Genomic DNA, 25,330 nt, shown 5'->3' with positions numbered 1-25,330 from the left:
GTTGTGTCTGATCTTTGCGACTCCAAGGACTATAGCCCACCAGGCTCCTTTGTCCATGGAATTTTCAGGCAAGAATACTGCGGTGGGTTGCCATTTCCTTCTCCAGGGGATCTTCCCGACTCAGGGATTGAACCTGGGTGTCCCACATTGTGGGCAGATTCTTTATTGTCTGAGCCACCAAGGAAGCCCTGTAACCCCAAACCTTATTTGTTACGTAATTTAGGAGACTAATACACTTAAAGAAATATTAGTTTATGTTTTTGGGCACACAATGTATAACTACGTAATTCTGTGACATATACAACTGGAAGCGTGGGGGTACAGCTATAAAGGAACAGTTTTTGTATGTTTTGAAGTTAAGTTGGTATCAATTCAAATTAGACTGTTATAACTTTAGGATAGTAAATGTAATCCCCATGGTGAAAGCAAAGAAATGATTTATAAAATATACACAAAAGGAAATAAGAAAGGAACTGAAACATTTCACCACAAAAAATCAACTAAGCACAAAAGAAGACAGTAATGCAGGAAAAGGAGGGACAAAAATACTATAAGGCATATTGAAAACAGCACAAGGACAGAAGTCAGTCTCTGTATCAGGAATTATTTCCATTGGATTAATGGATTAAATGGATATTAATGGATAATAATATGGATATTATTAATGGATAATACATGGATATTATTAATGGATTAAACTCTCTAATCAAAACAGAGCGATTGGGAGAATGGATAAAAACACATGATCCAACTATATGCAGTCTTAAAAGACTCAGAAAGATCCAAACACAGAAACTGGTTGAAAGTGAAAGGAAAGAGATATCCTATGCAAACAGCAACCCACAGAGGCAGAGGTGGCTCTATTAGACAAAGACAGACTAAATTTTAAAACATTACTGGAAACTACTATAAAAGGACATTAAAGGTTAATAAAAAATTCAATACAACAATAATATATAACAATTATAAATATTTACATACCTAATGATCATCAAAATATATGAAGCAAAATAGAACCAAAGGGAGAAACAGACAGTTCTACAATAATAGTTCAGTCAGTTCAGTTCAGTCGCTCAGTCGTGTCCGACTCTGCGACCCCATGAATTGCAGCACGCCAGGCCTCCCTGTCCATCACCAACTCCCTGAGTTCACTCAGACTCACGTCCATCGAGTCAGTGATGCCATCCAGCCATCTCATCCTCTGTCGTCCCCTTCTCTTCCTGCCCCCAATCCCTCCCAGCATCAGAGTCTTTTCCAATAAGTCAACTCTTCGCCTTCAATACCCTACTTACAATAATATGGAACCAATCAGAAGGTTGTAAGGAAAAAGGATTTAACACATTAAGTCATCTAAACTTAACAGACATACACAGAACACTGTACCCAACAACAACAGAGTATACATTTCTCCTCAGTTGCATATAGGACATTTTTCAGGATAGAACAGATGTTAGTCCACCAGTTGAGTTGTAATACATTTTAATAGATAGTATACAAAGTATCTCCCTCTGACCACAATGGGATGAAGTTAGAAATAAATAACAGAAGAAAATCTAAAATATTCAAAAACTTGTGGAAATTATACACACTTTTAAAAAAAATGGATCAAAGAAGTCACAAGGGAAATTAGAAAATACAGAGTTGAATAAAAATGAAAACACAACAGAGTGAAATTTATGGGACACAGCATAAGTGGCACTGAGGAGGAAATTTGTATCCATAATCACATTAAAAAACAAATTCACAGATGGCAGAAGGAAGGAAGTAATAAAGATTAGAGCAGAGATAAATAAATGAAATAGAAAAACTGAAGAAAATGAATCAAAAGGTCAACAAGGTTGACAAATCTTTAGCTAAATGGACTAAGGAAAAAAAAGACAAATTACTAAAATAAGAAATGAAAGTGAGGATATTAGTATCAATTCTACACAAATATAAAGGGTTATAACAAAGTCTTGTGAACAAGTGTATGCCAACAAGTTGGATAACCAAGATGAAATGAATAAATTCCTAGAAACACAGAACTTACCAAGAGCATCTCATGAAGAAATAGAAAATATGAATAGACAAGTAACTAGGTTAAGGAGACTGAAATCAGTAATCAAAATTCTCCCAACTAACAATAAAGCCCCGATGGTTTGTTGGGTGAATTCCACCAAATACTTAAAGAACAACTAATGCTGATCTTTCTCAAACATTTCTAAAAAATTTTGAAGAGGAAGGAACATTTTGTAATTTATAAGGCCAGAGTTACCCTGATACCAAAGCTAAACAAAGACACTACAAACAAGAAAAGGAAGCTATATAGACCAGTATCCCTTATGAACACGCTCAACATCACTAATAATTAGGGAAATGCAAATCAAAGCCACAGTGAGGTGGTATCTCATACCTGTTAGAATGGCCAATATTAAAAAACAAACAAACCAGAAAATAACGAGTGCTTGCAAGCATGTAGGTACAGTAGAGCCTGCATGCACTGTTGGTGGGAATGTAAAATGGTATAACTGCTGTGAAAAACAGTATGGAGGTTCCTCAAAAAATTGAAAGTAGAATCACCGTAGGATCCAGTAGTTTCCTTTTGGGGTACACACCCAAAAGAATGAAGAGCAGCAGCATCTTGAGGAGATGTGTGATCATATTCACAACAGCTAGAATGTGGAAGCAACCTTAAGTTTCCACTGAGAGATGAGTTAGCAAAATTCAGTGTAAACATACAATCGAATATTATTTAGCCTTATAAAGGAAAGAAATTCTGAAATATGCTACAATATAGATGAACCTTGAGGACATCATGCTCGATGAAATAAGCCAGTCACAAAAAGACAAACATTGTGCAATTCCACTTATATGAGGTACTTAGCATGGCAAAATACATGAAGAAAGAAGAGTATACAGTGGTTTCCAAGAGACATGGGAGCAGAGAATGGGGAGTTATTAAAGGCTGTAGAGTTTGCTTTTCAAGATGATAAGAGTTATGGGATGGTGGTGATGGTTGTACAACAGTGTGAATGTACTTGTACCAATGAATTATACAGTTAACAAGGGTTAAGATGGTCAATGTTATGTGTAATTTTACTACAATAAAAAAAACAATCAATCTCTCTATTTTTGAGGGGCTACTGGAAAAGAGGGTATATACCAGACTTAGAATTGTGAGAATGAGAGGCTAGAATTCCATTTTGCCCGCAAGAGAGGAGAGTCTGAGAATAGAACCAACCCAGAAGAGGCAGAAATAACATTAAAATGGAGAAAAAACTTTGCATCCTGGTGATATTCTTTGAGCCCCTTATTTAAGCCATGGCTAAAGCCAGCCTTATCCCTAGACTATTTCCCTTACTAAACTGACCAATTCCCCTTTTAGCTAAGCCATCTTTTGGAATAGTTTTTTGTTTCTTTGCAATGGATGGACTTCTGATACACACCCTCAGAATATGATTTAGTAGGTAGAGAAGAAAACAATCTCCATGTCACTAAGTGGAAGCTCCATCTTGTTGCTCAGGCCTGGAATTCTGGAGACCTCTTTCTCTCCTTTGTATTTTTCAAATTTGTACCCAAGCCATCAGCAAATTCTCTAGACTCTGTCAGATGTATCTAACATCTGGTCACGTCTCATCATCTCTACAGCTACCACCTTGGTCCAGCTACCACTTCTTCTTGCCTGGGTAACTGCAATAGCCCCTTAAATGGTTTCCCCTCGTGATTCATCGTTCTGCTCTCAACACAGCAGCCAAAGTGACCTTGCTGATACAAAGCCCATGTTACTTCTCTAACCCAAACTCTCCAAACTCAAGAGTAAAAACTGAAGTCCTAAGCCAGGTTTTACATGATCTATTCCACCTGCTCCCCAGTGTCCAACACCTATTTCACGTTCTCTTACTCCTGTTCTCTTTGTTCAATCTTCTCTACCCAGATTAGTATCCTTGGTCTTCCAAAAGATAACAGACATGTTCCTTCCTCATGGCCTTTGCACTTCTATTACTCCTAGTCTAGGAATAGGTCCCTCCTAGATCATTCCCCGAGTTTTACTCTCCTTACTCCCTTGATGTTAGATTTGGACATAGGAATTTATTTAGCCAGTGGAATGATACAAGGGAACTTTAAACATACTTTCATGGTTTGGCATGCCTCCTGAACTCTTGTGATTTACCATGAGAGAAACAATGAGAGAACATGCCCCAGCTGGCTGCTGGTATCTATGGAGAAGGAAGAAATGTTTACCAGACCTGAATCAGCCCACAGTCTGGACCTGAGTTCAGTGGATCCCTGGTCAGTCCAATATAGCCATAGATGACCCCCAAACAGGAAAAAAGATATTTGCTAATATAAGCTATTGACATTCTGAGAATTGTTTTAATGAATAAAATATGAATAGTTTAGACCTGATACCTAAAAGTAGGATGCTGTCCTAATAAAACCTAAACTATGTGGCAATCATTGGCTTGGTGACTAAATAACAGGTGGTTACAGGAAGGCAGAAAACACAAGTTATGTAGAGGTGACACATTTAGTGAAACTGCCTTCTGTGAGAGAAGATGTACCTAACAAACCTGAGTCACTGGACAAAGAGACTTTGAGGCACAAAGTTTATAGAGTTATGAGTTGGTGGTTGCTAGCTTCATTTGATAAGGTGCTACAAGAAAGAAATCAGCTCAAAAATACTTGAATAAAAAAATGGAATTGAGAGGGAAAACAGCCCCAAATTCTAGAATTTGTAGGTTGGCTTCAATATAACCTTGAGACAAAGATCAAATCAACATTAATGGCTTTCACATCTGTGGTAGACAATCTCTAAGATGACCTCTGATGATCCCCATCTGTTAGCATTCATGCTCTCCTGTGGCCCTAGGTATTGGGCTCAACCTGGTGACTCACTTCTAATGCATGGTATATGGCAAAAGCGATGGGATTCTGCTTCTGGGATGAGGCTACAGGGAGACTGTGCCTCTAGCCTGTGTGCCCTCTTCTGCTGTCTTACTTGCTCATTCACATGAAAGCCAGATACGTGTTGTGAGCTGTCATACAAGAAGCACACATGGTAAGGAACCAAGGGAGACTTCAGCCCTCAGCCAACAAGGAACTGAGTCCCTCAGCTCAGCAGCCTGTGAGGAGCTGAATCTTATCACCAACCATGTAAGTGAACACGAGAAATGGATCCTTCCTCAGTCAAGTCTTCGTAATTCCACAGCCTTGCCAATACCTTCATTGCAGTCTTTTCAGAGAACTTAGGAACCCAGATAAGTCACTCCTGGATTCTGACCCACAGAGACTGTGTGATAATAAATGTTTATCATTTGAAGTTGCAGAGGTTTGGGGTAATTAGCTACTCAGCAAGAGGAAATGAATACAATATCTGTCTTGGTCCATTCACCTGCTCTAACAAAACAGTTACCATAGACTGGGTGTCTAATAAAAAAGGAAATTTATTTCTCATATTTCTGAGGCTGGAAGGTTGAGATGAGGATGTGGTATGGTCAGGTGAGAGCTTCTTTTTGGTTTGTGGACTGTCTGTTGCATCCTAACAAGGCAGAAGGGGCTAGGGATCTCTCTGGGCCCTCTTTTACAAGGTGCTAATCCCATTCAGATGGCTAGGCCCTCATGACATAATCACCCCCCAAAGGCCCCACCTTCTAATAATAATACTGGGCATTATAATGTCAACATATGACTTCTGGGAGACAGAAGTATCCAGACCATTCCACCACTAAACCTCCCATACTGACATCCTTCTCAAAAGCAAACTTCATTCATTCCATCCCAACAACCCCTAATGTCTTAACTCATTCCAGTATCAACTCTAAACTCCAAAGTCCTAGCTAAATATCATCTAAATCAGATATGGATGAAACTCAAAATACGATTCATCCTAAGGTAGATTTCCTGTCCAGTTGTGAAACTATGACCAAGTTATGTGCTTCCAAAGTACCACCGAGGGACAGGCATAGGATAGACATTCCCATTGTAAAAGGGAGAAAAAGCAAAGAAGGATGAGGTGATGGGTCCCAGGCAAACACAAAACCTAGTAAAGCAGATTCAGTGAGATCTTCATGGTCATGAATAATCCTCATGCCTCCGTGATCTGCCTTCTGGACCCACTGGGGTGGCAGTATCATCCAGCAGCTTGGCAGGCTGCCACTCATACATGGCTCTCTGTCAGTACTCTGTCCACACCACAGTGCACAGCTCCAGACAGCCTACCTCCATGGCCTTCAATGGAAGCCATCTGCCCTGTTAAAACCTAGGCGTTAGCGTCCCTGATGATCTCTTAGTCCCTTTGGGGCTTTTAAAAATTTATCTTGCTGACACAAACAGATGGAAAAATACACTGTGTTCTTGGATTAGAAGAATTAATATTGTTAAAATGACCATAACTATCTATGGTAACCTACATATTCAATGCAATCACTATCAAAATACCAATGGCACTTTTCACAGAACTAGAATAATTAAAAAATTTGTATGCAAACACAGAAGACCCTGAATAGCCAAAACAATCTTGAGAAAGAGGAACAGAGCTGAAGGAATCATGCTCCCTGACTTCAGACTATACTACAAAACTTTAGTAACCAAAATATGGTACTAGCACAAAAATAAATACAAAGACCAATGGAACAAAATAGAGAGCCCAGAAATAAACCCACACATGTATGGTCAACTAATCTACAACAAAGGAGGCAAGAATATGCAATGGAAAAAAGAGTCTCTTCAGAAGGCAGGGATGGGAAAACTGGACAGCTACACGTAAAAGAATGAAATCAGAACATTCGCTAACACCACATACAAAAATACACAAAAAATGGATTACAGACCTAAATGTAAGACCAGAAACCATAAAACTCCTAGAGGAAGGCACAGGCAGGACAGTCTGACATAAATTGTACCAATATTTTTTATATCTATCTCCTAAAGCAAAGGAAATAATAATAAATGGGATCTAATTAAAATCATTTGCACAGCAAAGGAAAGAAAAAACCAAATGAAAAGACAACCACCTACTGAGTGGGAGAAAATATTTTACAAATGATGTAATTGATAAGGGTTAATATTCAACATATATAAACTGCCATATAACTCAACATCAAAACAACAACCCAATTTAAAAAATGTGCAGAAGAACTGAATAAACATTTTTCTTAAGAGAAAATGCAGATGGCCAAGAAGCACATGAAAAGATGCTCAACACAGCTAATCATCAGGGAAACCACGATGAAATATCAACCTCACACCTGTCAGAATGGCTATCATCAAAAACACAAATGACAAATGGTGGCGAGATTGTGGAGAAAAGGGAACTCTCAAACACTACTGGCAGGAATGTAAATTTGTGCATCCACTACAGAAAACAGTATGGAGGTTTCTCAAAAACAGAACTACCACATGACCCAGCAGCTTCACTCCTGGGTATATATCCGGAAAAAAAAAAGAGCACTCATTTGAAAAGATAACAATCCTTCCAATGTTCACAGCAACGTTATTTACAGTTGGCAAGATAAAGAAGCAATCAAGTGTCCATTAATAGATGAATGGGTAAAGAAAATGTGGTGTGTGTGTGCGGGCGCGCGGGTGCATGGACTACTACTTAGCCATAAATAAGAATGGAATTTTGTCATTTGCAGCAACATGGATGAACTTGGAGGGTATTATGCTGAGTGGAATAAGTCAGAGAAAAACAAATACTGAATGATATTACTTGTATGTGAATCTAAAAAATGTGAAAATAGTGAATGTATTCTAGTGAATATAACAAAAAAGAAACAGACTCACAAATACACAGAACAAACAAGTGGTTACCAGTGGGGAGAGAAAGGAAGAGGGAGAATACAGGGATAGGGGATTAAGAGGTACAAACTATTATGTATAAAATAAGCTACAAGGATAATTGGACAACATGGGGAATATAACCAATATTTTATAATAACTGTAAATGGAGTGTAACCTTTAAAAATCGTGGATCACAATACTGTATACCTGTAACTTTGTACATCAACTATACTTCAATAAAAAACAAAAAACCCGTCAAACTTGTGTTGAAGAACATTACACATTTCTCAGCTACAGAGCGCTGCAGTATTGAAGCCATACTGTAAAACTCAAGAAGTTCTGATAGCCTTCCTTTTAGTCTATGTCTCCATCCTCTTCAGTTCAAGCTTGTCGTAGTCACCTCTTAATACCATCACATTGGGGGTCAGGGTTTCAACATGTGTATTCAGTGGTGGGGCACAAACATTTAGTACACAATGCCACCTAAACTCCCTAATCCTCCTCCTGCTCTAATTTCCTCCTTAGGCACTTCTCATCATCTAACACATCATACATTTTACTTGCTCAGTTGGTAAAGAATCCACTTGCAATGCAGGAGACCCCAGTTTGATTCCTGGCTTGGGAAGATCTGCTGGAGAAGGGAAAAAGCTACCCACTCCAGTATTCTGGCCTGGAGAACTCCACAGACTTTATAGTCCATGGGGTTGCAAAGAGTCAGACAGGACTGAGTGACTTTCACATTTTACTTACCAACTAGAATATAAGCTATGATGGGAAGGATTTTTTTTTTTTACTTTTGTTCACTGATCTATTCCCAAGCATGAAGTCAGAGCTCAGTACATAGTTGTTAAGTAAATAAATAAATGAATATAGAACTAACAGTCAGGCAATGTATGTTATGCTACCAACTATTATTAACAAGTAGTATGGCTTTTGAAAAGTAATTTAATCTCTCTGGATCTTAATTTTTCTCATCAATAAAGCAAGGGTATTAAAAGACTCTAAGATTAGAAAATTCTATGATTTAAGGATATGGTACATAATAAGAAAGTAACAATTATGCCATACAATAATTTATACAACTGCAGACTCTTTTTTTTGCCTGGTTGTTAGTCATAGTAAGAAGAGTACCTATTTGGCATACCCATATCATAGGCATAAATTTTCAATCGTACCTGAGAATTTAACTTGAGAAGATCAGTCTGAGAGTCATTGGATTCTGAACTGTCAGAGGCATGGCTACTACAAAAAATAATAAATTACTTTACATAATGTTTTGGTGGTGTTTTAAAATTTCAACTGTTACTTTTACTTTATTATGTTATTGGAATGGCAGAAATAGTTCTGGTTATAAAAAGGATGTTTACAAAGGTGGTGTAGATGTTTGATAGTTCTAGGCATTAGAAGAGAATATTAGAGGAATGATGACTGAAATTGATTGGATCATGTCAAACTAGAAGAGAGTATTAGAGGAATGATAACTGAAATTGATTGGATCATGTCAAATATAAACAAATTCATGAGTTCAAAATGATACTCTATCTGCAAACAAACTTTTGAGTCACCATTGGAGTTACAGGGGCACTAACTCAAAGTCTGAAAACTTATAAAGGTTAAGAATCAAACATTTGTTCTGATTTTCCTATAGGAACTGCACTAAAATTAGTACCTTCCTTCTTCCAGTAACATTCCCTTGGCATTAAATTGTGCACTTATCATTCACTAACTTAGATTATTTATATGGTGTCTCTATAAATGTGTCAATTCTCTGTGGGTAATGACAGCATTAAAAACAATTTGAGATGTCTTTCACATATAGTACATAGTGGGTACTCAATATCATTTGAATAAATGAAGTCTTGATAAGTTCTGGCTGAAGTAACGTGCATGGGGAAAATTTTCCTCCATCTCTAGCCAGGATTTTCAGTACAGACTGACAATTACATCCTTGAATTGTTATAACAGGCCTTCCCTAACCAGGAATGGAACCCTGGTCGTGGTGATGAGAGTTGTATCCTAACCACTAGAGAGCATGTAGAATAACACAGCAAATTACATTACTTTCACTATCTTGACCTACCTAGTCTCTAGATCCAATGTAATTTCTTTCAGATAAGTATCTGAATCATCAATGACTTTTTCCAAGTTTATATGTTTCTCCATTTCGTCTAATTCTTTCAGGCATTGATAGTACTAGGGGAAAATGATAGGTAAGTTAATTATAAATAACTTATTTCCTAATTAAAGTAACTGAATATCTATAGACACCTGAAACATCAAGTACAACAAAACACTGAATGAACAGTCAGGATGTTAGAAGGAACAAACTGCTGCAGGCCCAAAGGCAGGTGATGTTATCTGGGCGTCTGGAGTCTGATGTATGAGAAAACGGACTTTACTTACCTTGGTTCGGTCTGGATCACAGTAGTCCAAGAGAGAGTCACAAAAGTGATATCCCATTGACTCCAAGTCTTTCGTGTTGAAATGAGTGCCTCTTTTATTACCTAAAACATCAATAAGTTTATCCACCTTTGATGGTGAGTTAAACATTTTTTTTTTCTTAGCAGGAAGGCCTAAGTTGCAAAACAGAGTATAAACAAAACACCTGATATGATTCCATATTCTGTCCTCTGGATCTTCTACACTGGGGCAGGTCATTAAACAACTGACTGTTTTCCCTTGTTCCCTGTCCACCACCTGGACCAAAGGTGACATTTAAAAACACAGATTAATCTGTGTTGCAAAGCAGAAGAAAATTCAGTCAGAAAGTTATGAACTACTTGGTTACCAGTTATAAGCACCCTAATCATCACTTAGAGAAAAACCTGCATAAATATTTAATGTTTTCATCATCATTAACAGTGTTATATCAATTTCAAGGTGCTTAAAAATTAGCCAGAAGTATTATGTCTGGATTTCTGGCACCTTCCTTTGAGTCTATACATTTTCTAATAATGTGAGTTACCCTAATATGAGGCATTCTAAGGATATGTTAAATATGACTAAAAGCTTCCTTAAATAGAACTAGAGCACATGTTTATTTTACTTCAAGGAACCAATTAAAAAAAAGAAAAACAAAGCCCAGTCAACTTTGTCTTAAAAATAGCCAATCTACTAAAGATATTTCTATTCTGATATTTTAATTATGAGCATTGCTTTTTCTTGAAATCATTACAGTCGTAGGAACTCTTCTAAAAGAAAAACCCCAAACAAGCAATTAAAGATCAGATCATGAAACCACCACTTAGGTATACTATATATGTGGTAAAACTTCGTTTTCTAAACAAAGGAAAATGAGGTGATCAAGATACATACAGTAGGCATTTGTTTATTCATCCTATTTATAGAATTGATTAGATTACTGGTATATATCTACGTAGGAAGAAACTGCTCACTATCCAGTTGTCAAACACTATGAATCTTACATTGAATGTGTTCCTTTGGTTTAACTCTCTGACAGTCACGAATAAGGGCCCTCAATCTTACCCAGAGTGGATCCACAAAAAGTGGCCTCCATGGTGAAGCTGTTCCTGATCCCCATTTTCCACATCACCACCCTTCCTGTTCCCTCTTTGCTCTTTTGAATATTAAACTTGCAGGATGAGAATGAAAACTGAAAAGAAGCAAATAAAAATGAGACCCACTGCTTTTCTAATCACAATGTCTGTCATAGGAAGTAGGGTTAGAAATGAAAAAGTAGGTGTACAAAAGCATAATTCTCTCTAAAGCTAAAATAAAAGCTTCTGGAGCTGCTTTTATTTCCTGATCAGTGGAAATAGCTCATTTTAAGGATGACATATTTAATGTCTGAGAATTATAGGCTTGAATTCTGAAATAAATTTTACTTTATATATATATATATATAATTATGCATTCAAAACCCAGTTGACTAATTCTTGATAATGTTGAGTTTAAAAGGTTACAGGAAGGAGTCTAAACGTTTAATATTTAGGAATGAAGATCAGTGTTGTAGATTTATAGATACTGATGCTTTATTATCACATGAAAGATAATTTGAAATTACCCTGAAAGATTGTTATAACATCAGTATCTACAGTGAGTTTTTGTAATTTAATTACCATACAATTGAAAAAATTTACTTTGTGTTCCATCCTGTGAATGTTAACACATGTATGTTATTGTTTAGTCACTAGGTCTTACTCTTCTGTGACCCCACAGATTGTAGCCTGCCAGGTTCCTCTATCCATGGGATTTACCAGTGGGTTGCCATTTCCTTCTCCAGGGAATCTTCCCAACCCAGGGATCGAACTTGCACCTCCTGGATTGGCAAGTGGGTTCTTTACCACTGAGCTACTAAGAAAGCCTAATACATGTAAAGGTTTGTGAAAACTGTCAACAAATTGGCACTTGCCATGGGAGCCTGCCATCTACCTCTATAAGGATTAAGTCATGTGCTACAGCAGCTGCTGACCTCCAATACTCCCCCTGAAGGAGTTTAGGGTGGAAAGCAGGAATGAGACACTCTATGCTATGGGAAACTGGCAGGACAGGTCTTTAGATAGTTAGATACTGTCAGGGGCTGATTTTACGAGCCCAGTTCTTATATCTCCTCATATCTAGAAAAGCACTAAGATCCTTCATGGTGACGACTGTTTCTCGAGACTAGAAGAAGCTTCACAAGACCAGCAGAAACTTTCTACAAATATGTGCTTGACTGCATGTACTTCCTGTTTACCAAAATCACATATATATGTGTCCTTTCCCGCTACCTCTTTGGGACAGTTTCTCAGAGCTATCTGATGTGCTGTCTCCCAGGCTACAGTCCTCACATTGCCCCAGATAAAACTTACTCGCAACTTTCACGTTGTGCATTTTTTTTTAGTTGATAAAACACTACCAAAAATCAGAATATAGAACAATTCTATCACCTCTTAAAAACTCCCTTGTGCCATGCATTTGCAGTCACAAGTCTTTTGCTTATTTTGGAGCTATGGTAAATGGTTTTGTTTTAAATTTTGGTTTCCAGTTGTTCACTGTGAGTATAGGGAACTGCAGCTGGCTTCTGTGGATAGACCCTGTATCCTTTGACATTGCTAAACTCACTCAGTTATAGTTTTTGTGGATTGCATGGATTTTCTATGAAGACAATCACATCTGCCTTTCCTTTCTAGTCTGCCTTTTATCTTTTTTTTCTTCCCTTACTGCACTTGTTAGAACCTCCAGTATAAGGCTGAATTGAAGGGTAAGAGTGGATATCCTTGTCTTGTTCCTGACCTTAAGAGAAAAACAGTCAAGTCTTTTATCATCAAGTGTAGTGGTAGGCTAGTGGGCGTTTTTCCATTATATTTCAAATTACTGGTTATTAAACATTTCACATCATTGCTTTCTATGGTCAACTGTAAAAACCAGTCAAAAAAAACTAAATAAAAAAGCAGTTTACTGAATAAGCCTATCCATTCAGCTGTCCTGCATGGACAATATATAGTAAAGGAAAAGTCAAAATCTTAAAGGAGCTTACTTTATCTGGACAATTTTTGCTCAGCATAAGTGGAAAGATTCGTTGCTGTAAGTATAATGCTTTACATCTATCACTACCATCACAGCCATACATGAATATGTTCTCTTTCTTGCTATGGCCATGAAGGTCACAATACAAAATAACCTCTCGTTTCTCCATCAATCTACCAAAAAGAAAAAGAACAAGTTATTGCATTTTATCTCTGCATTTTTCTTCTGTGGTTGTAATTATGAATTAACAAGTCTAACATCCAAATAAACAGCATTTCTTATGTCCTAGTTTTCAATTTCTTACTTCTACTGCATATTATTAATATATAATTTTTTTAACACCTACAATAAGCTCCTATTAATTGTATATAAAATACAAATGCTTTAGCCTTCCACTATAAAGACAAAATTTACCTTATTTCCAAAACTTTCTCCAACAAGATTTCTCTGCTTTTTGGTCGTTTTTTGTTGTACACTGAAAACAACTCACTCCTATCTTTGCCCATTAACTCTTAGATTCTTTCTGACTGAAATACCTTCCTTCTTCATCTTTGTAAATACAAATACTACCCCTTATCCATCAACACTGACCTCAGGTTGCACTTGCTCTCTAACTAGTGAAGCTCCCCACCAAATTTTTCTTTTCTTTAAACTCCTGTAGTATTTAATATTGGTACCATTTACTTGACACTTACCTAAATAGATTTTTAGATTTTCCATAGTTAATCTCATTATAGAAAGGGTATGCTTCAAAATCTCTAAAACAGTGCAGTGCATACAAGTACCCAAATATGTGTTAAAACTTGTGTCTGATGACTCGATGCTGAAGCCAGTTACCTTTTGAGTAATGTGGTGAATAAATACCATTTTGAGAAAAATGGTACCAAAGTTTGAATTGATTATTTTATTAAATTTCTAATAAATAATTTACAGAAATCATTTCTCAAGAGCACAATTCTTTTAGCCTGTATAATTTAGGCATTCAGTGAATATTAAAGTAATAAAAACTAAGCCCCTCAAAACTGGTTGATAAAAATAACTAGTAGGCTTTCAAAAGGTGAAAAAGTGGTGGTATTAAAGTGGTAGGATTATGGGCATTTTTGCCTTGATTTTCATATTTCCAAACTTCATACGGCTACTCAAATAACTGAAATTACGTACACTATTTGTTATATCTGGAAGGATAAATACAAATGTTAACAATCTGTACTAATATGAAATGTACTACTTTTATAACAAAAGATTAAATCTGAAAATCAAAATATTCAAAGTTAGGTTTTATTCAAAACAGTACTTTTTTAAACTACAGTGAAATTCCAAGCTGAAATCTGTTACATGCTGCTGCTACTGCTAAGTTGCTTCAGTCATGTCCGACTCTATGCGACCCCATAGACGGCAGGGCACTAGGCTGCCCCGTCCCTGGGATTCTCCAGGCAAGAACACTGGAGTGGGTTGCCATTTCCTTCTCCAATCTGTTACATATATTAGTTTATTGCCCTTTTTCATTTGATGACCAATAAATTGATATAAGATTGACATAAAGCCATCAAATGATCATTGCAAGTTTTTAGAATTAGATTATAAAACTATACATTTTAAAATCATTTCCCCAGTTTTAATGAACATCTGGTTTCTTTTAAAGTGAGTCAAAATAAACTCTAAGTAATTAAATCTCAAAGAAATATTAATGACTACTTTTGAAGTGAAACAAGGCAACAGGGTCTCTCATCTTACAATGAATCCCTTTAGAAACAGTTGAGAGTTTTTTCTTACCCACAGTTAAGATATACTAAGTATCTTACACTAAAATCTATTATTTTCAAATACTCTAAATATATTTAATCTTAGGCATACTTACAGCTGCTCACCTTTCCACACATATGTGACTGTCTTTTATTCCATTTACTGCCTATGATTAATTGCATTAAGGTAGTTCTTTCTCTTGGAAGTCTTTCTGAAACTTACTGAATAGATTCCTGCCTTAAGCTTCTGATGAGACAATTTAAGAAGAACTAAGATAAACAGCTTTCACAGAGACAAGCCAAGGGGCTTTGGCTGTAATCCATCTTGTGTTGGGCCAGGCACCCTTAATGTCAAAGAGCATTAAGGAGACATTATAAATACTCAAATGGGCTCCAAAAGTTCCCTTTCTATTAAAAATAAACTTTAAATTCTGGAATAAATTCAGATTTACATAAAATTGCCAAAAATAGTTGACAGTGTCCATATGGCTACCCCTCAGTCCATTTTCCCCTAATGTTAACATAAGCACAAAATATTGTCAAAAACTAGGGAACCAACATTGGTACATTACTGTTAAACTCCCAACCTTATTTGGATTTCACGAATTTTCCCAATAATGTCCTTTTTCTGTCCCAGAATCCAATAAAAGATACCACATTGCATTTACTCAGCTCTTTCGTCTGTCATTCCCAGGAAACCAAGTCAGGCATAGGTTATTCTTTATCACTTAAATATTTCCCAAGTAACTTCAGAGAATCCTGAAGTCCACATCTGTGAGGGGTATAAAACCAGGGTTTTCACTTCTTTTTTGTGGGGATCTGCATTTCCCTCTCCATGTGTCTAAGATGAAAGGATTAACATGAAAGTTGAGGCTGAACTCAAGACAACTAGAGCCATGCTGGGAGCTTTGGAAGCCTGTCAGCTCCTCTCAGGGACTGGAGGTATCCCTGAGGTGGTCCTTCTTCAAACGGGGCTCTGACACTTGCACTAGGAGCCCTGGTGATGGAGCCGGGTGAGGATACAAACACTCATGAACAGTACTTATCAATGTAGCATTTGAACAATCCTAAAAAGTTTACAAAGAGTTTTTACATCTACATCTAATTCATTAACTCCTTTTCTTTTTACATTTGAGGAAACACTGAATACATTTATTCTGGGCACTTTAGTAATAATCTCATTTAATATTTCTGTCTGTGAGGTAAGTATTACTATTCCCACTTTACAAATAGATGAGGAAATGGAGGTTTGGGTTTGTTTTTAAGCTGCTCAAGATCACACAGTTTGCAAATGACAGAGCAGGGATTCCCATTTGATGTGTTTTCATTTCAGTCTCCACGTTCTTAACCAAAAAGGTTAAGAGGCTTTGGACTTGGAATGGGTACTGTTTCACTCCAATAAATCTTTCTACTCTAGCAACGCCTGTTTCTGATAGTTATTACTTGAATCTATTAAAGAATTCACTCAGTAATCCAACAAGTCTTTAAATATTACATGCATTTTACTGTTCTGATTCTTTAGAAAATTTAAAGCTGTTCATTTCTTTCTAGGGGCAAACAAGACTATTCATGAAAGCTTAAATAAGTATGCAAACTTATCATCATCCTAAGAGACTCATCACAGAGCAATGTGTGGTCAATGCAGTACTCAGACTCTAGATGTAATTAATTTTCTAGATGTAATTAATGAGGGATTCTCAAGGATTCCAAAAGAAACATCATTAGTTTTAGGAAGAAACCAAATTTAGGACAGGCAAATTTAAGATTCACTAAGCTATTAAAATGCTATTATTTAAAAGAAAGCTAGTGAATGTAGTGGCATAATGCCAGAAAGGTATAGAAGCAGAGGTGGGAAGAATGAGGGAAAAAATTAAGTAGCTATAGTTAAACTATCTTAAGGAAAGTTAAGAGTAAAGTAAGTGCAACTGTGGGAGCAAAATTCTTACTATCAAGTTTACTAAATAAGCAGAGGGTAATTTGAGGCTTATTTTACCTCCGGATCATGTTCCGGGTATACCAGACAGAAGGAAATGATTCCTTCAGGAGAGATGTATAGTTACGGTTTAAATCCCGTCCAGCTAAGGAACACCGATAATTTCCTACAATCACACCATCTGGATTCAGCATGGGTACCACCTTGAAGACGAACGTGTCCCGAAGCAACTTTGCATCACTTGAGTTTCCTAAAATATAATCTAGGAAGCCTTTCATGATCCAAGAGCTGTTGGTTTCTCCTGGATGTACCCTTGCAGTCAGAATCACGGCCTTCCGCTTTCTTGACTCACTGTTCTTCAAGGGGGTAGTAATCGTTAAAATATACACCATGTTCCTAGCAATTGTGTGGCACAAGACACGTATTTTACAGAACTTTGACCGTACTGGGTCGTTATTGATGCCAGACAGGTATTCTTGCAGGTTTGTGTAAGTGTACGGATAGCAGTGAGCAAAGTAGCAGGTATCTTTACTGTGTGGAAATTGAAATGTCCATGTAAGTGAAAAATGATGGTGCCTATCTTGCCCCTGGTTGTTTCTATAATACTTGATTTGGTCTCCTATTCTCTGCCAGCCAATATTATGAGCGCTGGCCTCTTTCTCAGAATAAAACAGTGGGCGCATACCCCGATTATAAAGACTAGCAGGCTTGGTGAAATTGCTAATAGTGAATCTGTAGACTATTCCTGCTTGAGTATTAGTGACTTGGAAATAGTACCACTGGGTGTGTTTATTTGTGAACAGGTCAGGTCGCACAGTCAGCTGGTATTCATATTCTGCCCTAATACACAAAAAAAGCAAGGGGGGGAGACATAAAAATGTAAAAATTACATTCAAGTTTAAATAATAAAAGTAATAATAAATATACAAATAATATATTTGTATATCTACCTACTCATGGAAAGCTTTTTACTTGGGAAACAGTGTTTATTAAGCAGTATCTAATACCAAGTAATTGAAAAGATCACTGTTTTGAAATTTTCTCTTTTAACTGGATGTGAAACTGATTCTATGCTAATTCTGAAGCCTTTTTATTCCTTTGTAATTCAAGAGAGCACATTAAAAAATGGTCATTTGACAAAAAGTTATGTATTTCAACCCAGTTATGTTTCCTATAAAGGAAGTGATTAAAGAGTTAAGTTTTTAAGAATTAAAGTCCAGTGTCTTTTTTTTTTTCACTTCAGACACATATTTGTTTAAATTAGATTCTAACTCTAGAGGTCTGAAATACAATCACTAACAAAGGTTAAAAACATATAAATTACTATGAGCATATGAATTATAAAATTTTAAACTCTTTGAGAGGACAGGAACTATATTTGATAACTATTTGCATTCCCCATACTTAATCACTGAAGATACTTAAATAAAAGCAAATATAAATTCATTAGTACATTACTTATATATACAACAATTTCACCTGGTTAGTTGTGACTTTTTTCTTTACCAATTTTTTCTTTTCCTATTCTATCAGCATTATGCACTTATTATGTGTGTGTATGTGTGTGTGTGAATTGGTGAAATGAATGTTGCAAAACCTTAAGAGCTGTTGAATCTAGGTGATGAGTGTATGTAGAACTGTATTATGCTCTGTATTTTAGTGTATGTTTAAAATTTTTCATAAAATTAAAAAAAAAGAATATCCTTGAATTGTATGCATATTCCCAAGCATGTTTTACAGAACACTCATCTGAAGACCTATTCCATTAAAAAGTTGGAGAAGCAGTGTTCATGTGTGTTTAATAGTTCATACAGGCATACTGAAAATGTACACTACAGAAACCTGCTTAACTTTAATTCATAGCTCTCAAAATTGTTTGAATCCAGAACCTTCCATACTTACCCTCTTATGATAATCTCTAATTAGCATCTATACTTCAAGAAATTATAGTTCAGCAATGGATACTAAAACTATTGTACCTAATACAGGAAATAGTTGATAGTCTAGCTCCTCAAATAAAAATAATTAAAACCTACACTTTGACTACCTTCTGTAGATTACCACTCTCAAACCTTGCTTCAAACATCAAAGTATCATCACAGTTATCCACAGGCTGCTTCAAGGGTGTCCGGTTGCCCCCAACTCGGGAATACACAAAACACGGCTCTTTGTAGGCTGATGAGAGACCATAAAGATGTTCAAGCCAGATCTAAAGTCTATAGGCTATTCTGCACAGAGTTTGGAGCTACAGTATAACTGAAGTGTCACTAAGGGTTATAAATTTTAATATGACACTAACATATAGGTTTATGTTGGAATAAGAAAGTCTGAGTATTTAGATTAGAAAAGCCATGCCTAAAATAAATTCATGTATTTCTCACAGTAGAAATACATGAATTCTACTTCTGGTTATAATGAAGTAATTGTTCCTGAAACTATCTTTTCACTGTAAATGACTATAAAACTGGACAAAAAAAAAAAAAAAAAACACATACGAATTAACCATTTCCATGCATTCAGACAACACAAAGATTAGAACTACATAAAGTTCTTGAAAAAAGATAAAAACATGAAATAAGCTCATGTTTTAACTTTAGATTTCTTCTTGGGAGTACTTTTTACCTCTTAGAAAGATGTCACGTAAGGACAGCATAACAGTCTTGTTGAGCTGAGGAGGCACAACTGTTGCCTGGGGCTGCTGAAATTAGCACCCTATGTAGTAGAAGAAGAAAGCTACATGGAGGTGGGGCTTCAGTGTCTACATGGTGGTTGCCTGGCTGAAGACCTGGCTGTACAAGCACAGGGTAAGGTTAAGGAAGACAGGACAGAGTGCTCCTGAGATAGCAGAGGATAAACATTCTGGGATATATTGAAATTCCAACTTAGCCAGAATAGAAAGGCTTCACTGAGCACTGCAGGCATTTAACTGTGACTCTAGAAAGGTTGAATATTAGGCATAAAAACCACATTTAGGAGAAGGGTCATGACCTAGAATGAATGACAAAATAAAAACAGATCTGTTTTATAAAGAAAGTAAACCAATTCTAAAAGAAGCAAAATGATTTGTCAGGAATTTAGCTGCCTTCCAGAAAAAAAATTCAATGCAATTAAAAAAAAGAAAACTCCAAAACATGTCTTTCACAATTTCCCACATGTGATAAAAAAAAAATTATGAGGCATACAAAGAATGAGGAAATGTGATCCAATAAATATTTATATATTTAACAGACCCCAAGATAACTCAGATGGTATGATTAACAGAGAAGGACTCTGAATTTATGTTAAAAGGAAAAGATAATGAATAAACAGATCAACTAATAAAAAAAGGAAACTATAAAAAGAATGAAATGAAAATTCTAAAAATAAAAAGTACAATAACAGAAATCAAAGATTTACCAGATGGGCTTAAGAGAAATTGAATATTGCAAAAAAAAAAAAAAAAGACTCAGTGAACTTACAAACAAATGAATACAATTATCCAAACTCAAGACCAGAGATTATAAAAAAGAACAAAGATCCAGTGAATGTGAGACATAACTAGAAATCTACCACATATATACTAGAAATTCCAAAGGACAGAAGAGAAAGAGTATCATGGAGAAATTACGTGAAGAAATAATGGTTGAAAATTTCTAAAATTTGGATAGACAGAACTATTAAACTATGGATCCAAGATGTTCAGCAAACTCCAAGCAGGATAAATAGATAAACAAATCTAGGCAGATCATAGACAGAAGACACAGCATATATAATGTGGAACAATGATATAAATTATGTCTGACTTTTTCTTAAAGAGAACAGATGTCATGAGATAATGGAACAATATCTTTAAAGAAAAAAATGTGAACCCCAAATTCTTTATGCCCAGTTGTTTGGGGACTTCCTCCTCCTACAGCTACAGGTCTCAACACCAGTCTGATCTCTTACCCTTTCATGCCGAGGAGAAACAATGGTTCTGTTCTGTTGATAACTCAGTGTTGTCTCACCATCCCTTATTACTCTCCCTTGATTCTGTCCACCCTTTTATAAGATATCTTTTCATTAAAATTTCTTAAATTACATTTGCCATCCAATTCCTGACAAGATCTTGACTGACTCACCTCAGCTACTTTAATTTTATATCTCATTTAAGTTATGTGTGGAAGTTATAAGGTAGGTCAGCTGGGTAAATATTTGAAATCAAATTGAAAAAAATCAGAGGTGTTTTTCTCACCTCAGTTATTTAAAAATGCATGAATATATGATTTCTGTAATTGCTTACTATATAGGAAGCAATCCCTGTGAATTCCTCTATTTTGCCAGCTCTTTAAATAAAATACATGTTCCCTGCAAGTTATCTTTAATATATACTCTTAAGATATACAAATGTAATGGTGAAACTGTACAGGAGTCCCATACTTCCTGACATTAGGGTTTCAGAAGCAGCAGTTTAGAATACAGGTTGAGACTTCTATGTTTGATTATTAGTACACTTGATGCCAATTATTAATCCTGAGTGTCAAGAACACTTTCCTGAGATATAATCTTGGATAATATTTGTGATGTGGGATTTTTTTTTGGCAATCCCAAGAGATGCATCAAACTGGCATGAAATGAAAATAAACCATTTGAAAGACTGCATGAATGTGACCTATAGACAGACAGGTACAGAGCACTCTGCTGGATATATCTTTGAAAACTGATGCAAAGTTTAATTCCATCTCAATGAAACTTCATTCTCATGGTCAGCATGAAGCTTCATTTTAAAATAACTGTGCATAAACTGCAGTATGCACCTTCAAGAATACAATTAGCACTGAATCAACATCTGGATCAATATTAACCAAACATGGTTATGGAGTCAGGGATTTCCTGGTAATTGGCAATTTCCACTATAAACAGTAGAACAAATACAACTAATAGATTAGCCCAGACACCAAATTATTATATTTTATCGCAACATGTCTCATTATGTACTCACCATCTTCGGCTAGATAAACCACAGTTTTTTCCTTGGAGTTTGCATAAAGGGGTTCCATCTCCAGGCCCGTGGGGATGTACATTGGCTCAGGATTTGAAGGGGTCCAATCTGGAGAAAAACCATTATTTGAATATGACTTCCAAATAAAGCAGTAAGATTTTATTGTATATTTTCAAATTATTCATTGGTAGATCTAGGCTCAAATCCAGCAAAGCTGGATTATCATTGAAAGTAATAATGAGCATGGTCACACTTTAACAAAACCCCTAACATTTTATTTGCACCCTGTGCTCAGTCACTCAGTCATGTCTGACTTTTTGTGAAACCCATGGACTGTAGCCTACCAGTCTCCTCTGTCCACGGGATTTTCCAGGCAAGAATACTGAAGTGGGTGGCCATTTCCTACTCCAGTTTGCACCTTGGTTCTAAGTCATTATATAGTTCATGATTATTTTGTGCCACCACAGATTTAACACTGAAGATTCTATTTCTCCTGGATGCTTGATGCCTCTCTAACCTATCTTTGGGAAACTTACTTCACCTTTTTATTCTCCCTTTCCCTGCATCTTCAGTCTTTTGCTTCCTAATGGTTGCCCCCTAAGCTTGCATGCATGGTTCAAGTTTCTTTTGTCTCCCCATTGAAAGGCTATCCTTGGAGCCACATTTTTTCCTTTACCTATACCAGCTTTCCTACTCTTCATTATCTTTAGCACCAGATTTTTGACCATGATCTATCTGGTTGGGAAAAAATGACTTCACGGTCCAAGCACCCCTTGTTGTTCCCACTTTTTAGTGGACAAGAATTTGGTGACTCATTCTACTTATTCTACGTATTATTGGATGCTCTGTGTCAGACTGTGCTTCACTCTGGGAATAGAAATGCTCCAGTAGAGGGAGCCAGCCTCTGCGATCCCAAATACATTTGCTGAAACAAACAAAAGAACTTGGTGATGAGAAACAAGTGTTGCTGGACAAATACGTTTTTGGTGTTTTATGTACAACTGCTTTAGCAGCAGAAGTGTATTTGACATGATGAATAAGGGTCAAGTCTAGCTACAGAAAAAGCACAGAGCAGATTATCAATGCAAACATTCAACAGTGTACTTTGTAGGGTTAATAACACACAATACAACTGATAACAATAAAGCAAATTAAAATTTAGAAGTGAGACTCATTAGTTGAAAACAATCAACTCAAACCAAAATTAACAATGAACTGATAATACAGCACCTGTTTTGAAATTTCAGGGAATTTTAGCTATTTACTTTTTTTTTTTTAACCATCTTGATACAAAAAGCTGTATAGTCTGACCTTTAAAAAGTACAGTAATCTCAGGAGGAGCTAAGATGGCGGAGGAGTAGGATGGGGAGAACACTTTCTCCCCCACAAATTCATCAAAAGAACATTTAAACGCCGAGTAAATTCCACAAAACAACTTCTGAATGCCGGCAGAGAACATCAGGCACCCAGAAAAGCAACCCAAGTCTTCGAAAGGAGGTAGGAAAAAATATAAAAGACAAAAAAAGAGACAAAAGAGGGAGGGACGGACTTCCGTCCCAGGAAGGGAGTCTTAGAGAGAGAGAAGTTTCCAAACACCAGGAAACCTTCTCACTGCCGAATCTGTGCTGAGCCTTGGAAGCACAGAGGGCAACATAACAGGGAGGAAAAATAAATAAACAATTAAAACCCACAGATTGCGAGCCCTACGGTAACTCCCCCAGTGGAGAAGCAGCGCAGACGCCTGCACATGCCACTAGTAAGCGGGGGCTGGGCAGGGAGGCGCAGCGCGGGCTGCATCGCTTAGAATAAGGATCTGGCCTGAATACCCAGAGTGCTATCTGAACGAAATAATTTGGGCTAGCAAACCAGACTGTGGGATATCTACCACGCGAAAAGCCAGCCTTAACCTAAGACACCGCCAGGCCTGCGCACGCAACAAAGGACTGAACAGAGATAGCCGGCTGCAGACCATCCCCCTCCGGTGACAGGCAGCCAGAGCCAGAAGGGGGCAATCGCAGCCCAAGAGAGACATTATCTATAAAACTGTAAGCAGGCTTCTTTGCTAACTAAGACTTCTTGGGGCTCTGGACGGTCAACATCCGCCTGAGAAGGTGCTCCGGTTGTACACCCAGATAACCGAGTGGCGGGGAGGCGATAAGTCGCAACAATCGCGCTCGCCAAACACCTCATCACCTGAGCTACTCGGACCTGGGAAGGGCACAAAACGCAGGCCCAACCGAGTCTGCGCCTCTGAGGATTTCCCGAGTGCCTGAACCTGAGCGACTTGGACCCAGGAGGTGCAAGCAGCCCAGGGCTGGCCACGGATGGTTCCCGGGGGAGCAAACTAGAGCCTGAGCAGTGTGGGCAGGGAGGCTACACGCGCCGTGAGAGGGGGGCAGACCCAGTGTGGCTGAGGCACTGCCAGCACACGCCAGTGTTATTTGTTTGCAGCATCCCTCCCTCCCTCCCCACAGCGCGAATGAACAAGTGAGCCTAAAAAAAAAAAAAAAGTGTCCTCCACCGTCCCCTTTGTGTCAGGGCGGAAACCAGACACTGAAGAGACCAGCAAACAGAAGAAGCTATAACAGAGGGAAAAGCCTTGGAAGCTACAGGCGATAGATTAAAACCCTGTGGTTAGTACCGACTACACAGGAAGGGGCTTATAGATCTTGAGAAATATAAGTCGGTCCAAGGAACTAGCCGAAAATGAACTGACCCCACAATACTCACAACAAAACCAGAGAAAGTCCTAGATATATTTTTTACTATTTTTACGATCATTCTTTTTTTTTTTTAATTTAAAAAAAAATTTAAGTCCTCTATTATTCCTTTAATTTTCACTTTTATAACCTATTACTTTGCAAAAAAAAAAGACCCTATTTTTTTTAAGGCAAACTTCATATATATATTTTTTATAATTTTTGTGACCTTGTTTTTTTTTTCTTCTTCTTCTTTTCTTTAACATTGTATTTTTGAAATTCCAATCTCTACTCTAGATTTTTAATTTTAGCTTTTTGGTATTTGTTATCAATTTTGTACCTATATATATATATTTTTTATATATATATAATTTTTGTGACTTTTTTTTCTCTTTCTTTCTCTTCTTCTTTTATATAACATTGTATATCTAAAATTCCAAACTCTACTCTAGATTTTTAATTTATGCTTTTTGGTATTTGTTATCAATTTTGTACCTATATTTTCTTTGTAATTTTTGTGACTTTGTTTGTTTTTTTTTTTTTTTCTTTTTCTTATTCTTTTTTTTTTAACATTGTATTTTTGAAATTCCAAACTCTACTCTAGATTTTTAACATATGCTTTTTGGTATTTTTTATCAATTTTGTACCTATAATTTTCTTTATAATTTTTGCGACTTTGTTTGTTTTTGTTTTTTCTTTCTTTTCCTTCTTCTTTTCTTTAACATTGTATTTTTGAAACTCCAAACTCTACTCTAGATTTTTAAAT

At 36.7% G+C, this 25,330-nt stretch overlaps 1 protein-coding gene across 4 annotated transcripts in view; it reads right to left on the bottom strand.

The window, feature by feature from the left end:
- The window catches only part of AGBL3 (AGBL carboxypeptidase 3), a 98,385-nt gene that overhangs the window by 40,239 nt on the left and 32,816 nt on the right, over positions 1-25,330 (bottom strand). The window contains exons 5-12 of one of the 4 annotated variants that reach the window (XM_006079866.3): positions 21,866-21,973; positions 18,942-19,080; positions 16,966-17,745; positions 13,241-13,403; positions 11,248-11,374; positions 10,165-10,265; positions 9,842-9,954; positions 8,937-9,003 (exon numbers count right to left, since the gene is read on the bottom strand). In XM_006079866.3, the coding sequence (XP_006079928.1) occupies positions 8,937-9,003; positions 9,842-9,954; positions 10,165-10,265; positions 11,248-11,374; positions 13,241-13,403; positions 16,966-17,745; positions 18,942-19,080; positions 21,866-21,973 (1,598 nt within the window). The remainder of the gene's footprint in view (positions 1-8,936; positions 9,004-9,841; positions 9,955-10,164; positions 10,266-11,247; positions 11,375-13,240; positions 13,404-16,965; positions 17,746-18,941; positions 19,081-21,865; positions 21,974-25,330) is intronic. The other 3 variants (XM_044946886.1, XM_044946887.1, XM_044946888.1) reach the window with 3 other exon arrangements.

Source organism: Bubalus bubalis, chromosome 8 (genome assembly GCF_019923935.1).
Source record: "Bubalus bubalis isolate 160015118507 breed Murrah chromosome 8, NDDB_SH_1, whole genome shotgun sequence".
Taxonomy (NCBI): Eukaryota; Metazoa; Chordata; class Mammalia; order Artiodactyla; family Bovidae; genus Bubalus; species Bubalus bubalis.
The sequence above is the reverse complement of the archived record's forward strand: the minus strand, read 5'-3'. Positions and strand labels throughout refer to the sequence as shown.